A 20,734-nucleotide genomic window follows, 5' to 3' on the forward strand; every position below is an offset into this window, starting at 1 on the left:
ATATAGCTAAATGGGAGCACTGCAAAACCAGTCCCTGCCATCTGGTCAGCACACACTGCGCTCTCCTTGCAGGCCCAGTGCAGTGGCTGGATGCTGCCCTCACCTGGGGACCTCAGTCCTGCTGAGTAGACAAAGGGGCTTCTGTGCAAACCCTAACTCAGTACACAGGTGTAGGTTCAGAACGTGGGGGAGGAAAAGGAGGCTTTGGGGGACCTCAAACCCATCCCATTTGGTGACAAGGACCACTCAGACTCACAGAGATGCACAAAGTTTATTGGACACAGAGATACAGGGCCACGTGGGCTTTGCTTCCTCCTGCCCAGGGTCACCTGGTGTACCGGTCCCTCCAGGTGGGTGAGCTTGGCTGAGAGGAGGCGCAATGTGAGGATGCAGGACTGAGCTCTGAGTACCCTACTCCTCCTGCTCATCTTCCTCCTCCTCCTCACCCTCCTCCTCCTCGTCCTCACTGTTCTTACCATCGCTGTCATCATCATCATCATCATCATCATCATCATCATCATCATCGTCTTTGTCCTTATCTTTGCCAGCTTTCTTCTTTTTGGAAGTGTCAAGGTTGGTCTTTGGGTTTCCTGGAAGTTGCGTGGAGCCCACAACCTGGGGGCCCTGTGTCCATTTGAAGCCCATCCCCCGGATGCAGATAAATGGTGTATACATGCCATTGACAGTCACTAGATGCTTGTCTGGACCTCCATTGTCATCAAATGGTTTGCCTTTGTTAAAGCCGAAGGTAAACTTGGTCCCCTGGTTGGTAGTGAAGGTCAGGGAGCATAGGCAGTCTGCCACTTTGCCGTGCACCTTTGTCACGTGCTCTCCATCCTTCAGCCGAAAGTCTTTATAATCCTCTGAGTGGCTGCCGTAGACATCACTCCAGCGACTGCCGAACTGCAGCTGGATGCTGGAGGGAAATCAATCAGCGCACCCTCTGAATGCCAGCTCTTCCTCAAAACCAGCCCTGTCCTGGTTCAGTCTCCAGAAGTGCCCGGCTCTGATAGGGCAGCCTGGAGTTCTTCCTACCGTCTCTTCCAGACTCATCCCTCCTCACAGGGCCTCAGGTCAGGCACCTGCGCCAGGGCAGTGGGCTCTAACCCTGCAGCCCATTCTAAGCCTGACTCCTTTGCAGGGTCTGCCCAGCTCACAGTTACCCCTCTGGATCTTTCTCCCCTGTCTGCCCCAAATGAGATAGCAGTGATGGTGAGAGCCCCTCCGCTAAGGTCAGCACAGCAGAGATGAACTCACAGGACCTCAGAGACCAGAGAGCCAAGGTCTCTCCTTGTGTTATCAGGTGGGAACAGGAGGGCCCTGGAAACTGCTCTGTGATGCTAAGCAGAAAGATGACCCCTCTCCCACGTCTTCTAGATCATTGCTAATGCCAGTTTCTTCCTCTTCTTGCAAGATGAGATGTGTGTATCAAATCAGACTCCATATAAAATGCTGGAAGGAACTGGCAGTGGTGGTGCATGCCTTTAATCCCAACACTCGGGAGGCAGAGGCGGGTGGATCTCTATGAGTTCAAGACCACCCTGGTCTACAAGATCAAGTTCCAAAACAGGCTCCAAAGCTACAGAGAAACCCTGTCTTAAAAAAATAAAAAAAAATGCAGGAAGGCTATCCAGTTCAATCAGAATTTCTGATAGTCGTGAGTAATTTTCAGTGTGAGTATATTTTATGCTACATGGTTTATTTGCTTATTTTTGACATTGATTTGTTATTTAATTTGTGCATACATGTGTATGTGTGTGTATACATGTAGGCCCACATATGCCAAGGCCTTAGTGAAGGGAGAGGAGAACCATTGGGATTTTGTTCTCTCCTTCCAGTATGTGGGTTCCATGACTCAAACTCGGGTCAGCTTGGCCAGCCCGTACCTTTCCCTGCCAGAGCCGTCTATCTTGCCAGCACTTCCTGCTTTAGCGGTACTGGAGGCTGAACCCAGGGTCACACATGTGCTAGGCAAGCCAGTAAGCTTGCTTGCTTTCTTGCCTTTTTATTTTATTTGAAACAGAATCTCACTGTGTAGCCAGAATTTCCTTGAACTTCTTCACAGTGGAAATCCTTCTGCCTCGGCCTCCTGAGTTCTGACGTTACTGACATGAGCCACCATGCTGGGCTCCAACCCTCTCTTTGCTTTCTATTCCAGACGGAGTTTATGAAGTCGTCCAGGCTGAGCCCGAGGTGGCTCTGTCGCACCACCTGCCCTCACGTTTGATATTCTCTAGCATCAGCATCCGGGGAGTTGGGATTACAGAGTTGGACTTCCAGCCCAGGCTCCAATAGTGCATTTAGAAAAGGAAAGCCATATGCTCTCCAGCAGTTGTGAGGACGAGCCTGGAGGACTCTAAGCTTAAGACAAGCCTGGGATGCAGAGTGAGGTCCTGTCTCGTGAAAGTGGTGGCTGCAGACAAGCCTAGTGGTGTCTCAGGTTCAGCCCCTAGCACCGTTTATAGATATTTTCCAAACTGAATTGTATATGTAAGTGAGGGTGCATGTGGGCTTGTCCTTGTGCGTGTGTGTGGAGGCCAGAGGGAAATGCTGGGTGTCCATCACTCTTCATTGGGGTATATGCATGTGGTGTGTATGTGTGGTGTGTGTGTATCTGTCTGTCTGCTGTCTGTCTGAAATGTACATGGGGCTGCTCTCAGCTTCCATGTGGGTTCTGGGGACCCAAAATGAGGGTCTCATATGTGCACAGCAAACACTATCTGCCCAGCCTTCTCCATGTCCCCAATACGGATTTAAAGATTAAGATGACCTCAATATTGCACAGGAGACACACTAAAAGAATATTCATTGTTCATCTGAAATCCTGTTAACCTTGGGCACTATGCTTGCATTTACCAAGCTTGGCACCAGGAACGCAAGGCCATGGAGGCACTTTAGCAGAACAACGGATCTCAGGAGGCAGACACTGGTGAGGACAGTCAGAGCTGGCCTGTCCCTGGGGAATGCTCTCTGGAGCAGAGCAGAGGTCTAGAGTGGCAGAGTGGCCTGCGCATTTCATGTCCTGTGGACGCAGGGCCATCTCTTAGACCATGGAATGAGTTTGTGTTGCTATCAGGGAGCCCTAAGGCCACCAGCACTATGTGGAGAAGGGACCCTTCAGCCTCTGTGATTCTTTCTGAACCAGAAAGGTGGAGGTTCCTCTCTGCCTGCCTCCCTGATGACTGTCCAGTCTAACCCAAGCCTGAGCGTCCCAGCTCCGTGTAGGCTAGTCCAGGTTAGGGATCTAGACCATCCACAGGAACAGGCACAGCTGGGGAGTGCAGGAGCCAAGAGTTGGAAGCTACTCACCCCTTGATGCACTTTGTTATTGTTAAGAAGCCCCGGATGACCTTGATTTCACCCTGATCTTCACCATGAACGTAGAAATAGGTGCCAACTTTTCTGCCCAGTATGTCTGGAGAAAGAGAGGCAGAAGAACACTCAGGGTCACTCCCTCACTCAGGGGCCCTTACGCCTAGGACAGGATGCAGGAGGTGAAGGCCACAAAGGAGGCTCAGGTACTCACTCTGGGCTCTGCAGGTGGGGCCAGCAAGGAGGGCCAAGATCAGCAGCATCAACATCGCTCCTGAGGGTTGGGGGCACAAGCCTGGGGCTTGGAAGTCACAGGGAGATGGCAAGTCTTCAAAAAGGCTCTGAGGAAAAGACATCAGATTTAAGGGATCCCAATACCCAGATTGAGACAATGGAACATTTGAGAACCCTCTTTTCCCATGTGCTCCAAAGGTTTCAGAATAACCCAAAGACGGTTTCATCCACATGCCCATAGTGAGAGCCCCCAATGTCAGTGTGCTAGCATTCTAACTAAGCTCTTAGCAAGAGCTCCCATGATGTCATCTTACTGGGCTCCCTAAAGTATAAAGCTGCATCTGAAGAAGCCCCATATTCTAAACCTCTCCATCCATCCCTCATGGTTCAGTCTCTTGCTGGCTCAACTCATCCTCCCTTCCCCTCTGGCCTCGCCTCCTGCACCAGGCTGGGCTGCTGCTCCTTCCTTACCTGTGCCGTGTGGTCTGAGCCCCTTGGCTCGTCCCTTTATACCCTGATGCCACTCAGTCATAGTGGCTGTGGGAATGGTTTCTGGAAATGCTTTGTCAGCTGGCCTTCAGAAACTGGACTTTTGCCAAACCCTGTAAGCAAGATGTTCATATGCTTTGCAACCATTTAAAACTATGTAGGCGATACGCTTTCCTACTGTGTACTCAACAAGTTTAAATTTATTTTGACTTTAAGAAAACAATGTAACCAAACTTACCGTGCCTGGGAGTTCCATGTAATCAAGTTTTACAAGCTAAACTGAACAAACAGTTTTAAAAGGCTAGGTCAGACACAGCAAGGGAAGTAAGAAGGAGCACATCCAGGTTAGGAACTGTCAATCAGCAGAGGAGAGTGTTTATCAGAGGAAAATGAAAGAGAGGAGGGCCAGGATGATGAAGAAGAGTTTCTTCCTCCTCCTCTTCCTCCTCATCCTCCTGATGAGACAGACTTAGAATAAAGGGGAAGTTGGGGAAGTGACTGCCAACACAAAAGCTGTGTTTAGAACAAGGCAAGCTCCTCACACAAGAGCCACCGATCTGATCTATGTGCGTCTTGAAGGAACGTGTCGCCTTTGCCGTCTCGGCCCTTATTGTGCGCTGTTTGCGCCACTCGATAATGCGAGGCATCCTGGCTTGCCAAGAACGAGTGGTGAACAAAGTCAGGCAAAAGGCTGTAGAAGGCCGTCAGAAGAACAGCTCTGCGTATCGCAGGAACAATCCCTGTTTTCTGCAGTGACCCCTCCATAATAAGCTCACACCAGGTATTCTGTTTCCCACACGCCCTTTCACCGCCTGACCCAGAATGATGTATGTGTGTTTGTCTGTGTTCTAACCTGTTGAGAGCAGCAGATTGAAGGCAACCTAGAAGATAACAAATCTCCACCATAAACGTTGGAAGCAACATGTGGACTCAGGTTGCTAACATCTGTTTCCTGGTTTTGTTTGTTTGTTTGTTTGCTTGTTTTTTATGCTCTACTGGGTCAGTAGGGACCAGTAGAGAAATTTCTTCCCTTGTTAAAATAAAAGTCTGGTAACAACTATTTGTTTGTTTGTTTCTCGAAAAAGGGTTTTTTTCATATAGCCCTGTCTGTCCTGGAACTGAATCTATATAGTCCAGCATGGTCTCAAACTCAGAAATTGGCCTGGCTCTGCCTTCCAAGTGCTGGGATCAAAGGTGTGTGCCACCACCACATGACATGGCATTAAGACAAGATTTCACCCACCTTTTCCCTTCCTTGTTTCAATCTGCTGTTCAGTAAGCAGCAAAGGTGGCCTTCTGCTCAACGGGGAGGAACCAATGAGGTCTGTCTGGTTTGCTCTTCCTTCAAATGACTGCTAGAAATAAGTGCAGGGTTTCAAAAAGCCACTCAACATGGCCAAGTTTCCCTTCTGACAGAGGTAGGAAGAGCAAGTCCTCAGGCAGGAAATTCACCTGGTTTCATCCAAGTCCAAGGGACTGTGTCTTCTACCCATTGGCTGGTGCAAAGGATTTCACGGTTGGTTGGTTGTTTCATTTGAAAGGAACTGGTGCAGAGAGAATGAAGGAAAGCAGGAAGGGGTGGGCTGCTCAAGTTCTGGGAATGTCGCAACCTTTGAATAGGGGAGAATCTACATGGTTCTGCATAAGGGCTGGATGCACAGGGGTTAACTGCGCATGTTCCTCAGGGTTCAGTTCCCAGGACCTAGATGATGGCTCACATCCATCTGTAGCTCCAGTTCCCTGATATCCGGTGCCCTCTTCTGACCTCTGTGGGGACCAGTCACACATGTGATACACATGCATACATTCAGGCAAAACACTCATACTTATAAAATAAAGTTCAAAGTATTTTTAGATTTCCATACATTTTACTAAATGGTGAAGATTTAAAAATTTGCATAAATCTTACAAGGTAGGAGTCATTAAAAGGTTTACATAAACTTTACAATGTCGAGGAGACTGCAAGATGTAAAATTGTAGTAAATAAGCGTTTTATTGTGTTTGATAGAAAAAACTAATTTAACATTTATTATAAATCCATCATCTAATATCTAAACATCGTTTTCTTCAAACTCATTAACAAGGCATTGGCTCTTTTTTTTTTTTTTCTGTCGTATCATAAAATAAGAAGCATGTGCGGCCAGGTGTGGTGGCCCATGCCTTAAATCTCAGCACTGGGGAGGCAGAGGCAGGAAGATCTCTGAGTTCAAGGCCAACCTGGTCTACTGAGGGAGTTCCCTGACAGCCCAGGCTACATGAAAAAGCAATGTCTCAGAGTCAAAAAGAATGTGTGTGTGTGTGTGTGTGTGTGTGTGTGTGTGTGTGTGTGTGTGTGTGTGTGTGTGTGTTGGGGGTCCTGAGCAGATACTGATCCCTTCAATAAACTCCATGGATTTACCTGTGTGCCCCCACCCCCTGGTTTGGGGGTTATAGCAGCAGGCTGCCCTGAGCAGCTTTTATGTGGGAATTCAAAACTGGGTCCCCTGCTTGCACAGCAGATGCTTTCCCAAATGAGCCGTCTCCCCAGAGGAAAGGTTCCCAAGGATCCTCACCTAACAACACAAGCAACCCCCATGGCTGCCCAAGCCTCTGATAGCAGTGATAATTTATCTCATAACAGCGTATATTCCAGAAGGGTGAATCCAGATGAGCTTGATACAATAAATGTAGAGATAACTATTAAACTGAAATGCCAAACCGGGTGCACCGAAGAACAAACAGAATGCGTGCTCTGCCAAGCAAAATCTGGACTTCCTGGTCACATAGCAAACAACCATTTCAATGGCTCAGTGGAGCCATCATTCAAAATGATGAGCATCTCAAATGTCCCTTCTTTAACAACTGTTGCCAGTCGTGCAACAGAAGCCAAGTTCACCAGCAACCGTGCAAACTAGAAAGTGAACAATTAGAGTATTGTACAGGGTCAAATCCAAAAGCTCTTCTCCTTCACGAATTCACCAATATGCATTCATAGCCAACCAAAACTGATGGCACAGACCCTGGGATCTGTGAGGAGTCAGTGAGTCACTTGTTTTATTCCCCGGGGCTAATTTTATTCAAACTGGGAAGCTGATTTTAGCCAAGTTGCTGGAGGGAGCAAGGAGTTAGATCCTCAAAGCTGTTGTACCATAAAAAAACAAAAAAGATTAGGAGACAAATCAGTAGATCATACACACATGCATAGCCCCCACACACATACACACAAAACAGGACAAACAGACAAAATAAGAAAGTGGAGAGTGACTGGGAGAGACACCCGATGCTTTGTGCACACCCATAAGCACATGTGTGCAAACACAGGAACACGCTCACTCACTGAAATCATTCTCTCCTGCTAGAGTCAGCTAAGCCCTAACTACCTCCCATGAACCATGTGTCAATGTCACAGTAGGGGGTTGGTTGACCTCCCATGGGAGCTTAGGAGTTCAAGATGGAATCTGCTGTGGGTAAAGAGATTGGATACACTTTAGTTAACAAGGCAGAATTGAGAGGTTGACCTTCAGGGGACTGTTCCTTCATTAAAGGCCACAAGATCTCTTCAAATAGGGCTCATCTCTTTGTTTCCTAGATCACTCGGTCTATCATGAAGTCTCTGGGGATTAGACATTATTGTCATTCTTTTTGGAAACCCGATCCTCTGGATAGACCAAGCACACTAATAACAACCTAAAATTATCCATGAAAAGACTTTGCTAGGGTGAACAATACTACTACTTGAGAGCAATATTACCTGGAGAGAGCAATATCACCACCATCCCTCCTTACTCTTCATATTGGCCCTGGTTCTTCTTGTAGACAAACCCTTCTGAAGTGCTTTATGAATTCCCTTTTTCTTCTCTCATACATATATGGCTTAGGAGATGACTTAGCAGTTAGAGGGCTTGTTGAGAACTATGAGGACCAGAGTTCAGATTCCCAGCAACCCACATAAATGCCAGGTGGCTCTAATGGGTCTATCTGTAATTTCAGTCCCAGCAGGCAGACAGGATGCCCAGAACAAGCCAGTCATATTAGCACTGACCTCTGGATTTGACTGAAAGATCTGCCTCAAGGAAAAAGGAAGAAGAGCAACCAATGATGATCCCCAGCATCCACCTTGGGCTTCCACATGCGTGCGCGCGCGCTCGCACACACACACACACACACACACACACACAGCAAATGAAAAACAAAGAGTACACTAGTGTTATGTGTCTGGACAATATACGTGTGAAGGATGGATGCCATATTGCATCTGCGGAGGTCAGAGGCCAGCTTTATGGAGCTTCCACCTTTACATGGATTTGGGAGATTGAACTCAGGTTGCCAGGCTTTTATGGCAAGCGCTGTGACCCACTGAGCATTCTCACTGGCCCATGGAGTCCCTTTCCTATACCCACGGCAGTTCCTAAATGACACAGTTCTTCAAGTCGGGTTGTCTCTAGACTCTGGATTCTGACTAGAACAGGGTTGCAGAGAGCTGCCTGCACATAAGGAAGACAAACTTCATTCTCCACTAGAACAGGTGCACACTAACAGTTATAGAGAGGGCCCTTGGGGCCAGCTCCTCTTCACACACCCTTTCTCTGTACTTTTGTGTGGAAAGAACTTTTCAATGGTCACGAGAGCCAGCCTTCAGGTGGGCTAAGCCCTCCCTTTCCAATAGGACTCTCCCAACTTTTAGAGAGGCGGTTCAGGTGATCAGTATAAATACCTTCAAATCCAGAATGAATATAGATAGATAATGGCCACAAAAGCCCATTCGAGTCAGCCAACCTCCTTACATGAGAAGCAACAAACCACACTCAGTCCATGACTCCCAGATGTGTTCAGTACCCAACGTGTCTCTCCTGAATTACATCAAACAGGACCATCCTTCAGAAGGGTTTGCTGCTCACTCTTGGGCTGAGAATAATTTGGACCACTCCCAATGGGAGCAAACAACTCTGTGGTACTAACCCTTGGCCTTGGTTACCTCCAGAGTGGACTGACAGATGTCATCTAGAATTGCTTGGGTGCAAGGGGCAACAGGAAAAAGTCCAACTGTTGTCCCAAGTTACCATACCCCTTCTTTCCAGGTTGGTCTTCCATGGGTACAATCACTTAGCTCCCATCTTTATTATATCTACAGGACTAGAGGATGCCGTTCGGTATGTTGAGACTCTCTAAATATACTGAGAGAGCTTGAAGTGACTTTGACTCTATCTGTTCCAACAAACTATGCTATCCATTCTCAATATGTCAATTAAAGCAAAAAGTAATATTGAAAACCAGAGAAGAGAGATGTAGTCAGTGTGGTCACATTGGGATAAGGAACAGAAGGAGGGCACCCCAACCCCCAAGTCCATCTTCAGGATCCTGCCATGAGTCTTAGGTCTAAATAGAGGGCAAGCTGTGTGCATAATTAAAGTCTTAGTCAGAGTTAGTTCTATCCATCAAAGCCTATGTTTCATGAGTTATCAGAATAGTGTGAAATTATTTCCTGGTAGGTAAGTGCTAACTCTGGCTAGCACTAGGGTTTTAATCACTTCAGTTTTGCAGCCTGGGATTCCTGGGGTGCCATTAGGACCCAATACAGTCTCTTCTTCATGGCCCACTTGATATCAAATGATTTTGGCATGCAATGTCTGAGGGAAGTCATAAGAGATCTGTTCTAGACAGCAAGCACCTCAGGAACACCCTGAATAGAATGTTGTTTCTGTCAGAAGGGGGATGGCTGTCTTCGCGGTCAGTTCTTTCAGTGGTCTCACAGCTGAAGGGAAGGCATAGCACCTCTCTCCAGAACTCTTCCTCACCTGCTTGTCAGCTACAGCACAATCCAACCTCTCTTCCTGGTCCCGAAGTCATGCAATGATGAGAAAATCAGTTATACAAAACTGTACACTCTCGATACTCTTGGGGCATCAGTGGAGGCCCTTGTGCTTTTACCAAGATTGAATGCTGTGTCTATAGTCCTGACAATTCCCTACAAAACCAGATTCAAACCAACCCAGACACCACCATCTGTTTTGGTAAGCAGCCTCAGAATTAGCTCTCCAGATTTCATAGTGGAAATAGCTTAGGCTTATTATAATCTTAGCACCAATCCTATTAGTCTCCAGACTTTGTGTGTTGTATTGCTGCCTCAACTCTCCCTTACAGCTGACCCACCCTCAGACGGTTCCGTGGCAACCTAGCACTAGGCATCTGGATACCTTGATTGTACACTGAGGCCGTAAAGTAGACAAGAGTGAAGACAGTATACCCCATCTCAGCCAGAGGTAACCAGACTGACTCAACACCCACCTCCTGAATGACTTTAGGGTCTCAACTCTCGAGGGGGAGATTGTTAGATAGCTAGTGATATGTTGGCAGGAATGGAAGGCATTTGGGCTGGACTCGGCTCGCATAGTCAACAGCTTGTAAAACCAACAGTTTATAAAACTGAAACTACAGGACCCTGGTCACACAAGTCCTGTCTCTGACCACGGGAGGAGCTGAGACATTCTGAACTCATCAGAGCTTCATAGCTAGATAATTATCTAAACCAGGCTTCAGGTAGCCATTCCTGATTACTATACAAGGATACACCATCATCCCTCCTAATGCCATCATCCATATAGGCCTGTCAATCATCCACACAGGATAAAGCCCCTTGGGAAAGACATTTTAGAAATCGTGTGGAGCCTGACCAAGACAACGATCCCATTGGCCATTGTCCACTCTTTAGCCCTCCGCTTTACACTGTAATAAACCCTAGCTGTCTCCTCTCCAGTGTGCTGTGTATCTTGTCTGAATTCTTTTGACGATCACAAGGACCAAGGAGTTCAGCGTGCACTCTCAGTTACATCTCTGCACAGCTATATGTGCCTGTGGGTCTCTCTCTTCTTCTTTCTCTGATTGGTGGGTGGTTTGAGACAGGGTTTCTCTGTGTAGCCCTGACTGTCCTAGAACTTGCTCTGTAGACCAGGCTGGCCTTGAACTCACAGAGTTAAAGACGTGCACCACCACTGTCTCACTTGTGGGTCTCTTTTATGTGAGTTCCTTGGTCTCATTCCTGTTTTCCCGGCAGAAGCCAGAACTCTAGACCTCACTCACCAGCAGGCACTCCCTCACTCACTTGCCTCCTCTGTCGCCAAAGCTTCCAGGAAAAGCCGGATTCAGTCCAGAATTTTCCAGCCTGATGCTGACAATGCACAAACACAGCCTGCTGTCTCCTCTTTCTCAGTTTTCTCTCCCCAGATGGTAATTGTAGAGGAGCGAGAAGATGGAGAGTGTGCTCATGCAGTCTTTAAGCCCCCAGACATAATGTGGTCGACCAAGAAAGGCTCTCTGGTGCTGGCGTGGGGGTTGAGGGCATAGTAGCCAGGGTGGCTCTGTGTCCGGGAGAGATGGGGTGGCATTGCATCCACAGTTTCGGCAGCCAATGTCTGCACACTCGTCCTGTTGAAGCAGTCTCTTACAAGTTGCTCTTACTAAGAAGTGTCCTCACTTCTGTCCTCACATTAACTGAAGCAAGATGAAAGTCTGACATCTCTGCTTCCGTTTATGCCTGTCACCTTGGCATCTAGTCACCTGCTTACTTCTGCACGTTGGCACATGAACCAGTCAGTGAGTTTCTTTCTAGTAGCCAGTGGTACCCAGCTTTCTCCAAGGATACAGGAACAAGAGTGGCCTCTTTTCCATTTTTACAGTGTCCCGTTGGTGGCAAAGTTCCTCAGGTTCTCTAGTCATTGTCCTAAATGTGTAATCACCTTGGATTCCAGTGTTCTCTGAAGTTTTGGTCTCACTGGAATCCAAGAGAAGGGCCGTGATGACGTCGCACCCTGCAACATAATTTTCTCTGAGAACTTCCTTCAAGCAATAAGAACTTCTTCCCAGCACCTTGCAGCATACAGCTGAGGTAACAACGGGCAAGATCACACCTAGACCAGGGCTGTTCAATTATGCATCCCTCTTACCCTTTGCCTCCATTCTTGTGTGTGTGCATGTATGTTTCATGTATGTGGTCCATGCATACATGTGTGTGCCTGCAGAGGCCAGACAAAGGCATCAGGGACCCTCCTCTGTCACTCTTCTCCTTTATCAGTGAGGCATAGCCTGTCCTTGAACCTGAAGCTCCAGTTTGTCCAGCTAACAATGATCCTCCTGTGTCTGCCCCCAATAGCACTGGGGTTGCAGAGACCATGAGACCATGCCCAGCTTGTTATATTGGGGCTAGGATATGAACTCACGTCTTTGTGGTTGTACAGCAAGCACTTTTAACCACTGACCCCTCTCTCCAGTTCCCCGTTTTTTCTCTATTTAAACCTAAACACTCATGTCAGTACCCTGAAGATGGAACTGGGGTCACTGATGTCATAAATATGCGAGGTCACAAGTACAAACATGTTTGTGTGTTTCCACAGTGTCAATATTTATTGAATAACAAAAAATTCACAAGGGACAGTGGTTTCATTGTCAGCAATTAGATGTTAGATGTCCATCTTTTTACATGAGGGAATTGTACCCTTTCCTTGGTCTCGTGTGTCTCATAAATTCTTGGGGCTGATTCTCCTGATATAATTTTAATATGCTGTACTAGCTGGTTTTGTGTGTCAACTTGACACAAGCTGGAGTCATCAGAGGAAGGAGCCTCGGCTGAGGAAATGCCTTGATGAGATCCAGCTGTGAGGCATTTTCTCATTTAGTGATCAGTGGGGGAAGGCCCAGGCCATGGTGGCTGGTGTCATCCCTGGGCTGCTGGTCCTGGCTTCTATAAGAAAGCAAGCTGAGCAAGCCAGTAAGCAGCTCCCCTCCATGGCCTCTGCATCAGTTCCTGCCTCCGGGATCCTGCCCTGCTTGAGTTCCTGTCCTGACTTCCTTCAGTGATGAACAACAATGCTAAAGTGTAAGCCTAATAAACCCTTTCCTCCCCGGCTTGCTTTTTTGCCATGGTGTTTCGTCACAGCAATAGAAACTTGAACTAAGACACATAGCAATGTGCTTCTACAGTCTCAATAAATGTATAGGGTGGTACCTTTCCTGCTTCCGTGAACAGGTCATTTGTCAGTCTCTGTACTTGAGTGGCACCAGACAGATGGCGCCGTTCAGGTGCAAGACTCATCTTGTATGCTCAGTGTCAGAAGCTGTTTTGACAACTACGAACTAATCAGGAAATCCTTTGCTGGCTAACTTTCAAAGTTCTGGAGGGTACTCTATGGGCTTTGGGAAAGAAGAGCTATTGGCAGTCCTGCCCAGCACTGGATCCTGCATGCTACAATACTGTAGTAGTTTGAATAAAAATGGCCCCCATAGGCTCATATATTTAAATGCCTAGTCATCAGGGAGCGGCGCTGCTGGGAGAAGAATTAGGAGGTGTGACTTATTGGTGTAGGTGTGCCCTTTTGGAGGAAGTGTGTCACTGAAGGGGGAGCTGGAAGTGTGTCATCGAGGGAGAAAGCTTTAATGTATCAAGAGCCCAACCCAGGCCCAGGAGCTCTCTCTTCCTGCTGCCTGTGGATCCAGATGTAGAACTCTCAGCTACCTCTTCAGCACCATGTCTGCCTGAATGCTGTCATGCTCCCCACCATGATGATAATGCACTAGCCCTCTGGAACTTTAAGCAAACCCTAACCAAATGCTTTCTTTTATAAGAGTTGCCGTGGTCATGGTGTCTCTTCACAGCAAAAGAACACTGACTAAGACTAATTCCTACATGCTAGCCAAGTTCTGCTCACTGGTGCAATAGTGGCGTAGGTTATAGGGCTAACCACTCGTCTTCTGATTAGATTTGAAGCCTGTTCCACTGGAGGGACTTTATATTTGGTACTCTAAACTTGGTTAGAATCTCATGACTGAAGAGATCATAGTCCATTGGGGGCAGAATTAACTGATGTTTTGCTAAATGACACTACTTTTTTTAATTTTATTTTTAGACAAGGTCTTACTATGAAATTCTCATTGATTTGGAACTTACTATGTACATCAGCCAACCTTGGACTCACAGAGATTTTCCTGCCTGTACCTACTAAGTACTGAGATTAAAGATGTATGCCACAATAACCAGGAAACAACCTTCTAAATATTTATGTTTATATCCATAAATTTGTGTGGCTCTCAACCTTGGTCAGAGAAGTTTCTTTTTACAATGGGCAAAATGCTGGTCAAAATGCTAAGAACTGGTGGTTGTAAATGCTTGGTCACCTACAGCCACCTCCTCCCCACCCAAGACTCAGGGGCTGTCACAGAAGAGCAGAAGGGAAGAACTGTAAAGTCTGCATAGTAAACAGGATGTGATGGTTGCACAGACTAATTTACAGCAGCTGCGGTTGCCTTCACAAGACGTCTACAAGATCAAGCCAATCACCATTCCAGCATGGATGGGAGAGCGGCTCCCAGCACCCCACCCCTAGCTGAAGAGCTATGGGCAGTTGGTAAAAGTTGAGGGAGGGAGAGTTATTTTTTTTTTTTTAGGAGTGTGGCCGTTGGGAGGTTATAATTACAGCATAGAATCTGCCTGGAAGCTGGGTCCAAGCTTGGCTGTGCTGGCTTTTAACAGGTAAAACTTATACTTGTGGAAGAAAGAAGAAAAAAAGCTGCTTGCAATAGAAACTTAACGGAAGAACTGACAATAGTGGAAGACAGCTTAATATGCTTTAAAGCAGGGTTGGATTACATATACAGTGTTTTTGTAAGAGATTTAAAAGTACATGCCAATTTAAAACATGAGACTTGTTTTTTTTTAGTCTGGAATGAGATATAATGAACAGACAATTGTAACACTTAACAATAAATATACATACATTTACACCCAGTTGAATTTAAGTTTTATACACATATACACACACAGTTAAAGCTAACTTATATTTGTACATAGTTAACTCAAGTCACATGCATACACACACACATACACACACACACACATTAAACAGGAGTTGGGCAGAGTGGATGCTTTGGTGGACCCTACCAAAAGCATGCCATTATGCAAAACACACATGCAACAGAGTCAATAAGAAGAATTTAGAGACAAAAATGTAAGTGAACCACGAGACTAGGCAAGGAATACCTCAGTAAAGAAGGCAGGACTTAGTCACCTGACCTTCCCTTAGTCAAGATGGGGATGAGGTCACCTGACCTTGGCCAAATGGGCGGAGGCCACGTGGTTGTATGGAGAAGCCACATTTTTAGAGCTGTGGCAGTAATATTAAACAGATATAAATAACAAGAACGACATAGAGGCCATGTTGAACATACATGTAAAACAGAATTATATCCTTGTAGTCACTCATTCACACATTCTTTCATACATGAAATAGACAGGAAAATTACTCAGTACCGTAAGCCACAGTGTTGCTGAACCGCCATGCCCCCAGCCACCATGCGGGGACTGCGGGGGGGGGGTAGGGGTGGGGTGGGGCGCGGAGGACAAGGGCTGAAACTGGAAACAGCACCTTGCAGATCCAACTAATCTTACTGGTTTCTGCCGAACCAGCGGTAGCAATGGCAGAGACTGAATAGAAGGAAGAGGAGCCAGAAAAGGAATACAGCAAGAAAAAGAGCATTTAGAGGCAGGTGGGGATGGGGCTGCCCAGCAAAAGGAAAAGCAAACAGTCATGAGGTGGGGGGGTGCGACCTCAGTTCCAGGAATGGGTTGCAACAGCAGAATTTGAATAGCTACCCTACAAATAGCCAATTAAGGAGCTAAGGAGCAGGGCCATAAAATTTAATGAGGTTCAGATGTCTCTGAAGACATCCTGCCCTCTCAGATACCTTGTCAGTGATACATGGTTCTTTGTTAGGATTTCATGCCCAAAAAAACTGACCAATGGTTTCAGAAATCTTCTTACTCTGTTTTTGGTCAGAAGCATCACCCCAGCTTCCTAAATCCCCTTTATACAAAGTCCAGATTGTTTGCCTAGGGCCTTCAGCCCAGCTCCTGGAATAAGCCGCCTCCCCAGGGAAGGTCAAGACCACTCCAAAAGGCTATTTAAACTGAGCTCCAGAGAATGAACACGTGGTCTCCCCTTCTCTCTCTCTTTTCCTCTCCATGCTTTCCTGGTACCACCTGGGAACGCTGCATTAAACATGGGCATCTTTTATTCGGTCATATTTGGTCTGATTGGAATTATTTGCATCGAGGGAGAGGCTTGTCTTAAGAAAAATCTAACACTATACTCCCCCTACACAATCCGCAGTGGACGAGACAAGTACTCCCTTACTTGTGGCGTTTCCCCTTTAAGAGTTTGCCTTTTTCTGAACTCAGGCCACATTCTCTTCTCACCTGCTGTGTCAATGTGCTGGAGATTTGAGGTCTGAACTTAAGCTTGCTCAACAAAGACCCTCAGGTAATCTACATTGGAAACCAGCTCCATGGACTCATTTGATTCAGTGATGTGTGTGGTGAGCCCGTAGGTGTTATACAGTGAATGCACAGCTGACAGATCTGTTGGACTATCCACAGGAAGTGTGTATGTACACTCCACCTGGAGTAACCTGATTTGCAGAGCTGTGGGAACACTGTCCTTTGGATAAGTCACTGTCAATTCTGTAAAAATCTTATATAATCATGGCATTTCTCCGTTCTATAGTATCCCAACAGTGTATAAACCTGACTTTTCTTGTAGGGCAACTGGGTACCTCCCCCACACCATGAAGCCATGGGGTAAAAAACGATTCAGTCAGTCAAGTCTCATAGCCCAAATCTACAGAAAAATAGTCCCACACTGTCTGGGTCCAATGCCCCAACATAAACTATCTTTCCCTCTGGACTAGCGTGGAGGTGCATGAATAATTGGGACACAGTTCACACAGTAATATCAGAAGGGAGTCTCGGGGTTCATTTAAATCCTGAAGATCACCCTGTGTTTATTATCCAATTTTCCCCCCAAGGTAAACTGAAGTGTAAATTCATTAGCATTCTGTTTCCAGGGTAGCTGGACTAAAGTCATGTCCGCAGCTCTGTCACTAGCTTGGAGCTGACCCCTCTTCTCAGGCCATCTCCTAATTACAAAGAAAGGGGCAGCATATCCTGAGCTCTGGAGACAGCCTTCTGAAGATGCTTTCAGCATCTCTGCGGCTATTGTGGCTTGAGAGGCTGCCTGCTGGTACAATGCAGAAATGTGTGGCCTGTATAATATTGCCCCACACCACACAAACCTCTATTGACTGATAAGAAAGGAGCCTCGTCCAGGAGGCAGTATGACTGCTCTAACAGCAGACTCAGGAAGGCGTGATCTACTGGTCTTCTGCTCTGACTTAACAGGCTACTGACATTCTGTATCACCCCTCACCTTGGTTTCAACTAACATAGGAGCACAGCCCAGGAAAGAGCAACAATTTGTAATCCCCAGCAAGGCAAGACCTCCTTTACTTCTTCAAACATTTTTTTTCTAGTGTCTGCCTTTGAATTAGCTAATAAGATATCATTCAGATTGTGATGAATTACAGATTGTGGAAGCTGTACAAGAATTATTTCCAGTAGTTTTTGCATAAAATATTGCACAGCATGGGGATATTTAACATTCCCTGTGGAAGATTCTTCCATTGATATCTCTTAACTGGATGAGAATTATTACAAATAAGTACCATGAAGATAAATTTATCCCTAACCTTTTCTTGTAGAGGTATAGTGAAGAGACAGACTTTAAATCAGTAACTGTGATAGGCCATTCTTTAGGTAACAGAGAAAGCAAAGGCATTCCAGGCTGTAGAGCACCCATTGGCTGAATTACTTAATTTATGGCTCTCAGGTCTGTCAGCATTCTCCATTTTCCAGATTTCTTTTTAAAAACAAATACAGGAGAATTCCAAGGGCTCACAGATTCTTCAATATGTCTAGCATTTAGCTGTATCTGAACCAACTGATTTAAATAAAGCCTGTAGATCCTCTAATGTCAAAGGCTACTGGCCAACCCAGACAGGTTTGTCAAGGTACCATATTAAGGGTGAGATGTGGGGTACCTCTGAGAGTTCAACAGCTGTTGTGTCCTGTTCTTGTACAACCTGGATGGTCGGTGACTATTTTTTACAGTGTCTTACAATATTATTCCCAGAAATGTGAATTGGTTTATGGTCTGCTTCTGAGATTGGGAGAATATTAATCTGGGTAGTCCATTGCTGTAACAAATCATGACCCCATACATACACTGCAACATTAGCCACGTTGGGCCTCAACCTTCCTCTTTGTCCTTCTGGCCCTATTCATTCAATACATCTTGTGATTTATTTTGCCTGAGATAGAAATCCAATCCCTAAGAACTGAACATCCACCTCCAAAAGAAGCCAGTTAGGATGTCATGAATTTGGAGTAATAATAGTCACATCCATACCTGTATCTAATAATACCTCAATTATAAAGTTATGTATTTGTACCATTAATTTTGGTCTTTGGTCATTTATAAAAGTCTGCCAAAATATGCATTTTATGGTAGGTAGTTTCTCTGTGCACAGGACCTAGTGATATCTGGCCCAACGGAGGCAGTGTTCCTTGTCTGCCTACAGGACCTCTTATAAGGAAGTGGGGGGGTCACTCTCTCTTGAGTGGAAAAGCCAAGTGAGGCAGGATAAAATTGCATGTGATTGGTCCCAAGATTTCCGAGGACTGTGTAATTGGATTTACCAAATTCGGTATTCATGAGTGTATTTTCCCCTTTTCATATCTTAATAAATCCTTGATACCTTTTAATCAGACACACATGGATTTCTCTTTACAGAGTTTGCTTAATCATTTTGGGACCTGGACTCATATAAAACCAGATCCTTGGCTTCGATGCAGAAAATTACTTCAAGATAAGCCAGTAGGAAGCAGAGTTGGATGTTATTCAGAGTAGAGAGCTGCCCAGGAGAGGAATGAGGACCTTGAGAACAAGGATGTGGCTTCTCTAAGAGTCAAATTCAGATGTCTTGACATCAGCTGTCAAGTCCAAAGGAGACTCCGGGTCCCCAAACTCCAAATGACAGTCCAGAGAGCAGAAGGCTCAGCCTGTGCTATGGGAGGACTCCTGGTGGGTAGATGAAAGCCAGCATGTCTCAGGAACTTGTGACGCTGGTTCCCCTCTACCAAAAGAAGTCATTTCCCTTGTCACTGGCAGAAGGGACAAATGGCTATGTACCGTATATATTATTATATCAAAGCTCACACTGGCTTCCAGGCTCCCTCAGTGTCTCATTACCTGTTACACACTTCACAGTCCATGCTAGGTCCTACCCTTCTCACCTCCTCCCCCACCCTAAAATCTCAAGTTCATGGGCTTCTGGGTATTTCACACGTATTCTCTCTTGCTCTCCAACCCTGTCTTCTCTCTCTCCCTCTCTCTCCATCTCTCTCTCTCTCTCTCTCTCTCTCTCTCTCTCTCTCTGTCTCTCTCTCCTTCCCTCTCTCTCTGTCTCCACCCAGCTCCTACTTCTCTCCAGGACAGGTCTACTCTGCTGGCCAGGTTCAGCCTATCTCTCTCTCTCTGCTCTGGACTCTTCCTGATGCCTCTGGCTGTTCTCTCTAATATTTGTTATGAAAACTTCCCCTTAACCAGACTATGAAGCAATCAAGCCATCAGTTTATATGTCCATCATGAATACCATTTAGGGAACTCTCAAATTACATCCAAGGGTTGTGAAAACACTTTTTCTTCTCTATTGATAAATGGGATTATAGGTGGCCCTCCAGGTGCCTTACATGGAATTAGTGTGACCAAACAAAACCAGGAGTCACAAAATGTCTAATGCTGTCCTCTTACTGAAATTGGGGCTTCTGATGAGAATCTTAGGAAATTTTAGGCTGTTTCGCTGATAAACTCTCCAAGTCCAAAGCTTGCCTTCTGTTGTGCTATTGGTGAATTGCTTGTTACCTCAAGACTGAGTTCAGCGGCAGTCTGCGTGGTTATTTGGAATTACGTGCCAAAGAAGCTCAGGTCTTGTTTGGCAGTTTGTTTCTATTCTTTTAATCTGGTTTGCCATTTGTCTTGAGATTTTGTTAAAGAATTCTGTCTCCATTTGTGGTCTGAGACCCAAGTGGATCAACTTGGGCTACTTTGCCACAAAGTGACATAAATTATCTGTGGCTCTTAGCAGCAGTCTGAGCCCTTTAATGGGTGTGCTTTTATCTGTGGATGTGCATGTCATGTATATGTTTGTGTCTGCATGAATGTGAGGAAAGGCACACACTTACATATGCGTACATGCATGTGGAGGCTAGTGATTGACCATGAGTGTCTTCCTCCATTCCTCTCTGGCTTATTTTGTGAGCCAAGATGTCTTCACTGAAGCCAGACCTTACAGATTTGGCTGGACTAGCTGGCCACTGAGCACTGAGGATCAGCCTGCCTCTGCTCCTAAAGAACATGTCCCATTGCTGTGGTTACATTGGGGAAGTTGCTGGGGAGCCAAACCTGGGTTCTCATTTTTGCACAAAAGCCCTTTATCCACTGAGCCATCCCCCCCCAACTCCTCCAGCTGCACCCCTTTCTCTGATCCCTCAGTGCCAAGAAGCTTGGTGAGACCCTGCTCTTGGCAAATGTTTGCTGGCCTCCCCGAGGACCCTTGAACAACCAGAGAAGCCTGGAACAATGTAGAGTCAGCAGAGGACGGCCGCGTGTGGACCACACACACAGAACAGGACACAGTGGAGGTGTCTGAGCTGACACTCTACAGAGACCATAGCCTAGGCTCATTGTAGGCAGGCCCTAATCCTTGCCTGACCTACTCTACCCACCCTTCATTTCAGTTCACAGAGACTGCAAAGAACAAATCCCACCTGGACACAGAG

The 20,734-nt window shown here is 46.2% G+C and overlaps 1 protein-coding gene across 1 annotated transcript; it reads right to left on the reverse strand.

Annotated features, from left to right (window-relative positions):
* Positions 1-252: 252 nt before the first annotated feature.
* LOC148121031 (prostatic spermine-binding protein-like) lies at positions 253-5,475 on the reverse strand. The gene is made up of 5 exons (XM_087909617.1): positions 5,279-5,475; positions 4,018-4,148; positions 3,527-3,653; positions 3,310-3,415; positions 253-916 (listed from the first exon to the last, which is right to left on the reverse strand). The coding sequence occupies exons 3-5, from the start codon at positions 3,579-3,581 to the stop codon at positions 412-414; spliced, it is 666 nt and encodes a 221-aa protein (XP_087765743.1). The 5' UTR covers positions 3,582-3,653; positions 4,018-4,148; positions 5,279-5,475; the 3' UTR covers positions 253-411.
* Between the last annotated feature and the right edge of the window lie 15,259 nt (positions 5,476-20,734).

This window comes from Myodes glareolus, chromosome 9 (assembly GCF_982192425.1).
Source record: "Myodes glareolus chromosome 9, mMyoGla1.1, whole genome shotgun sequence".
Lineage (NCBI taxonomy): Eukaryota > Metazoa > Chordata > Mammalia > Rodentia > Cricetidae > Myodes > Myodes glareolus.

Excerpts from the sequence above, each read along its gene's own strand:
- LOC148121031 (XM_087909617.1), bottom strand. The coding sequence starts at position 3,581 with ATGTTGATGCTGCTGATCTTGGCCCTCCTTGCTGGCCCCACCTGCAGA. Across the intron at positions 3,416-3,526 it reads CCCCACCTGCAGAGCCCAGA|ACATACTGGGCAGAAAAGTT; the intron begins GTGAGTACCTGA and ends CTCTTTCTCCAG. Across the intron at positions 917-3,309 it reads ATAACAAAGTGCATCAAGGG|CATCCAGCTGCAGTTCGGCA; the intron begins GTGAGTAGCTTC and ends ATTTCCCTCCAG.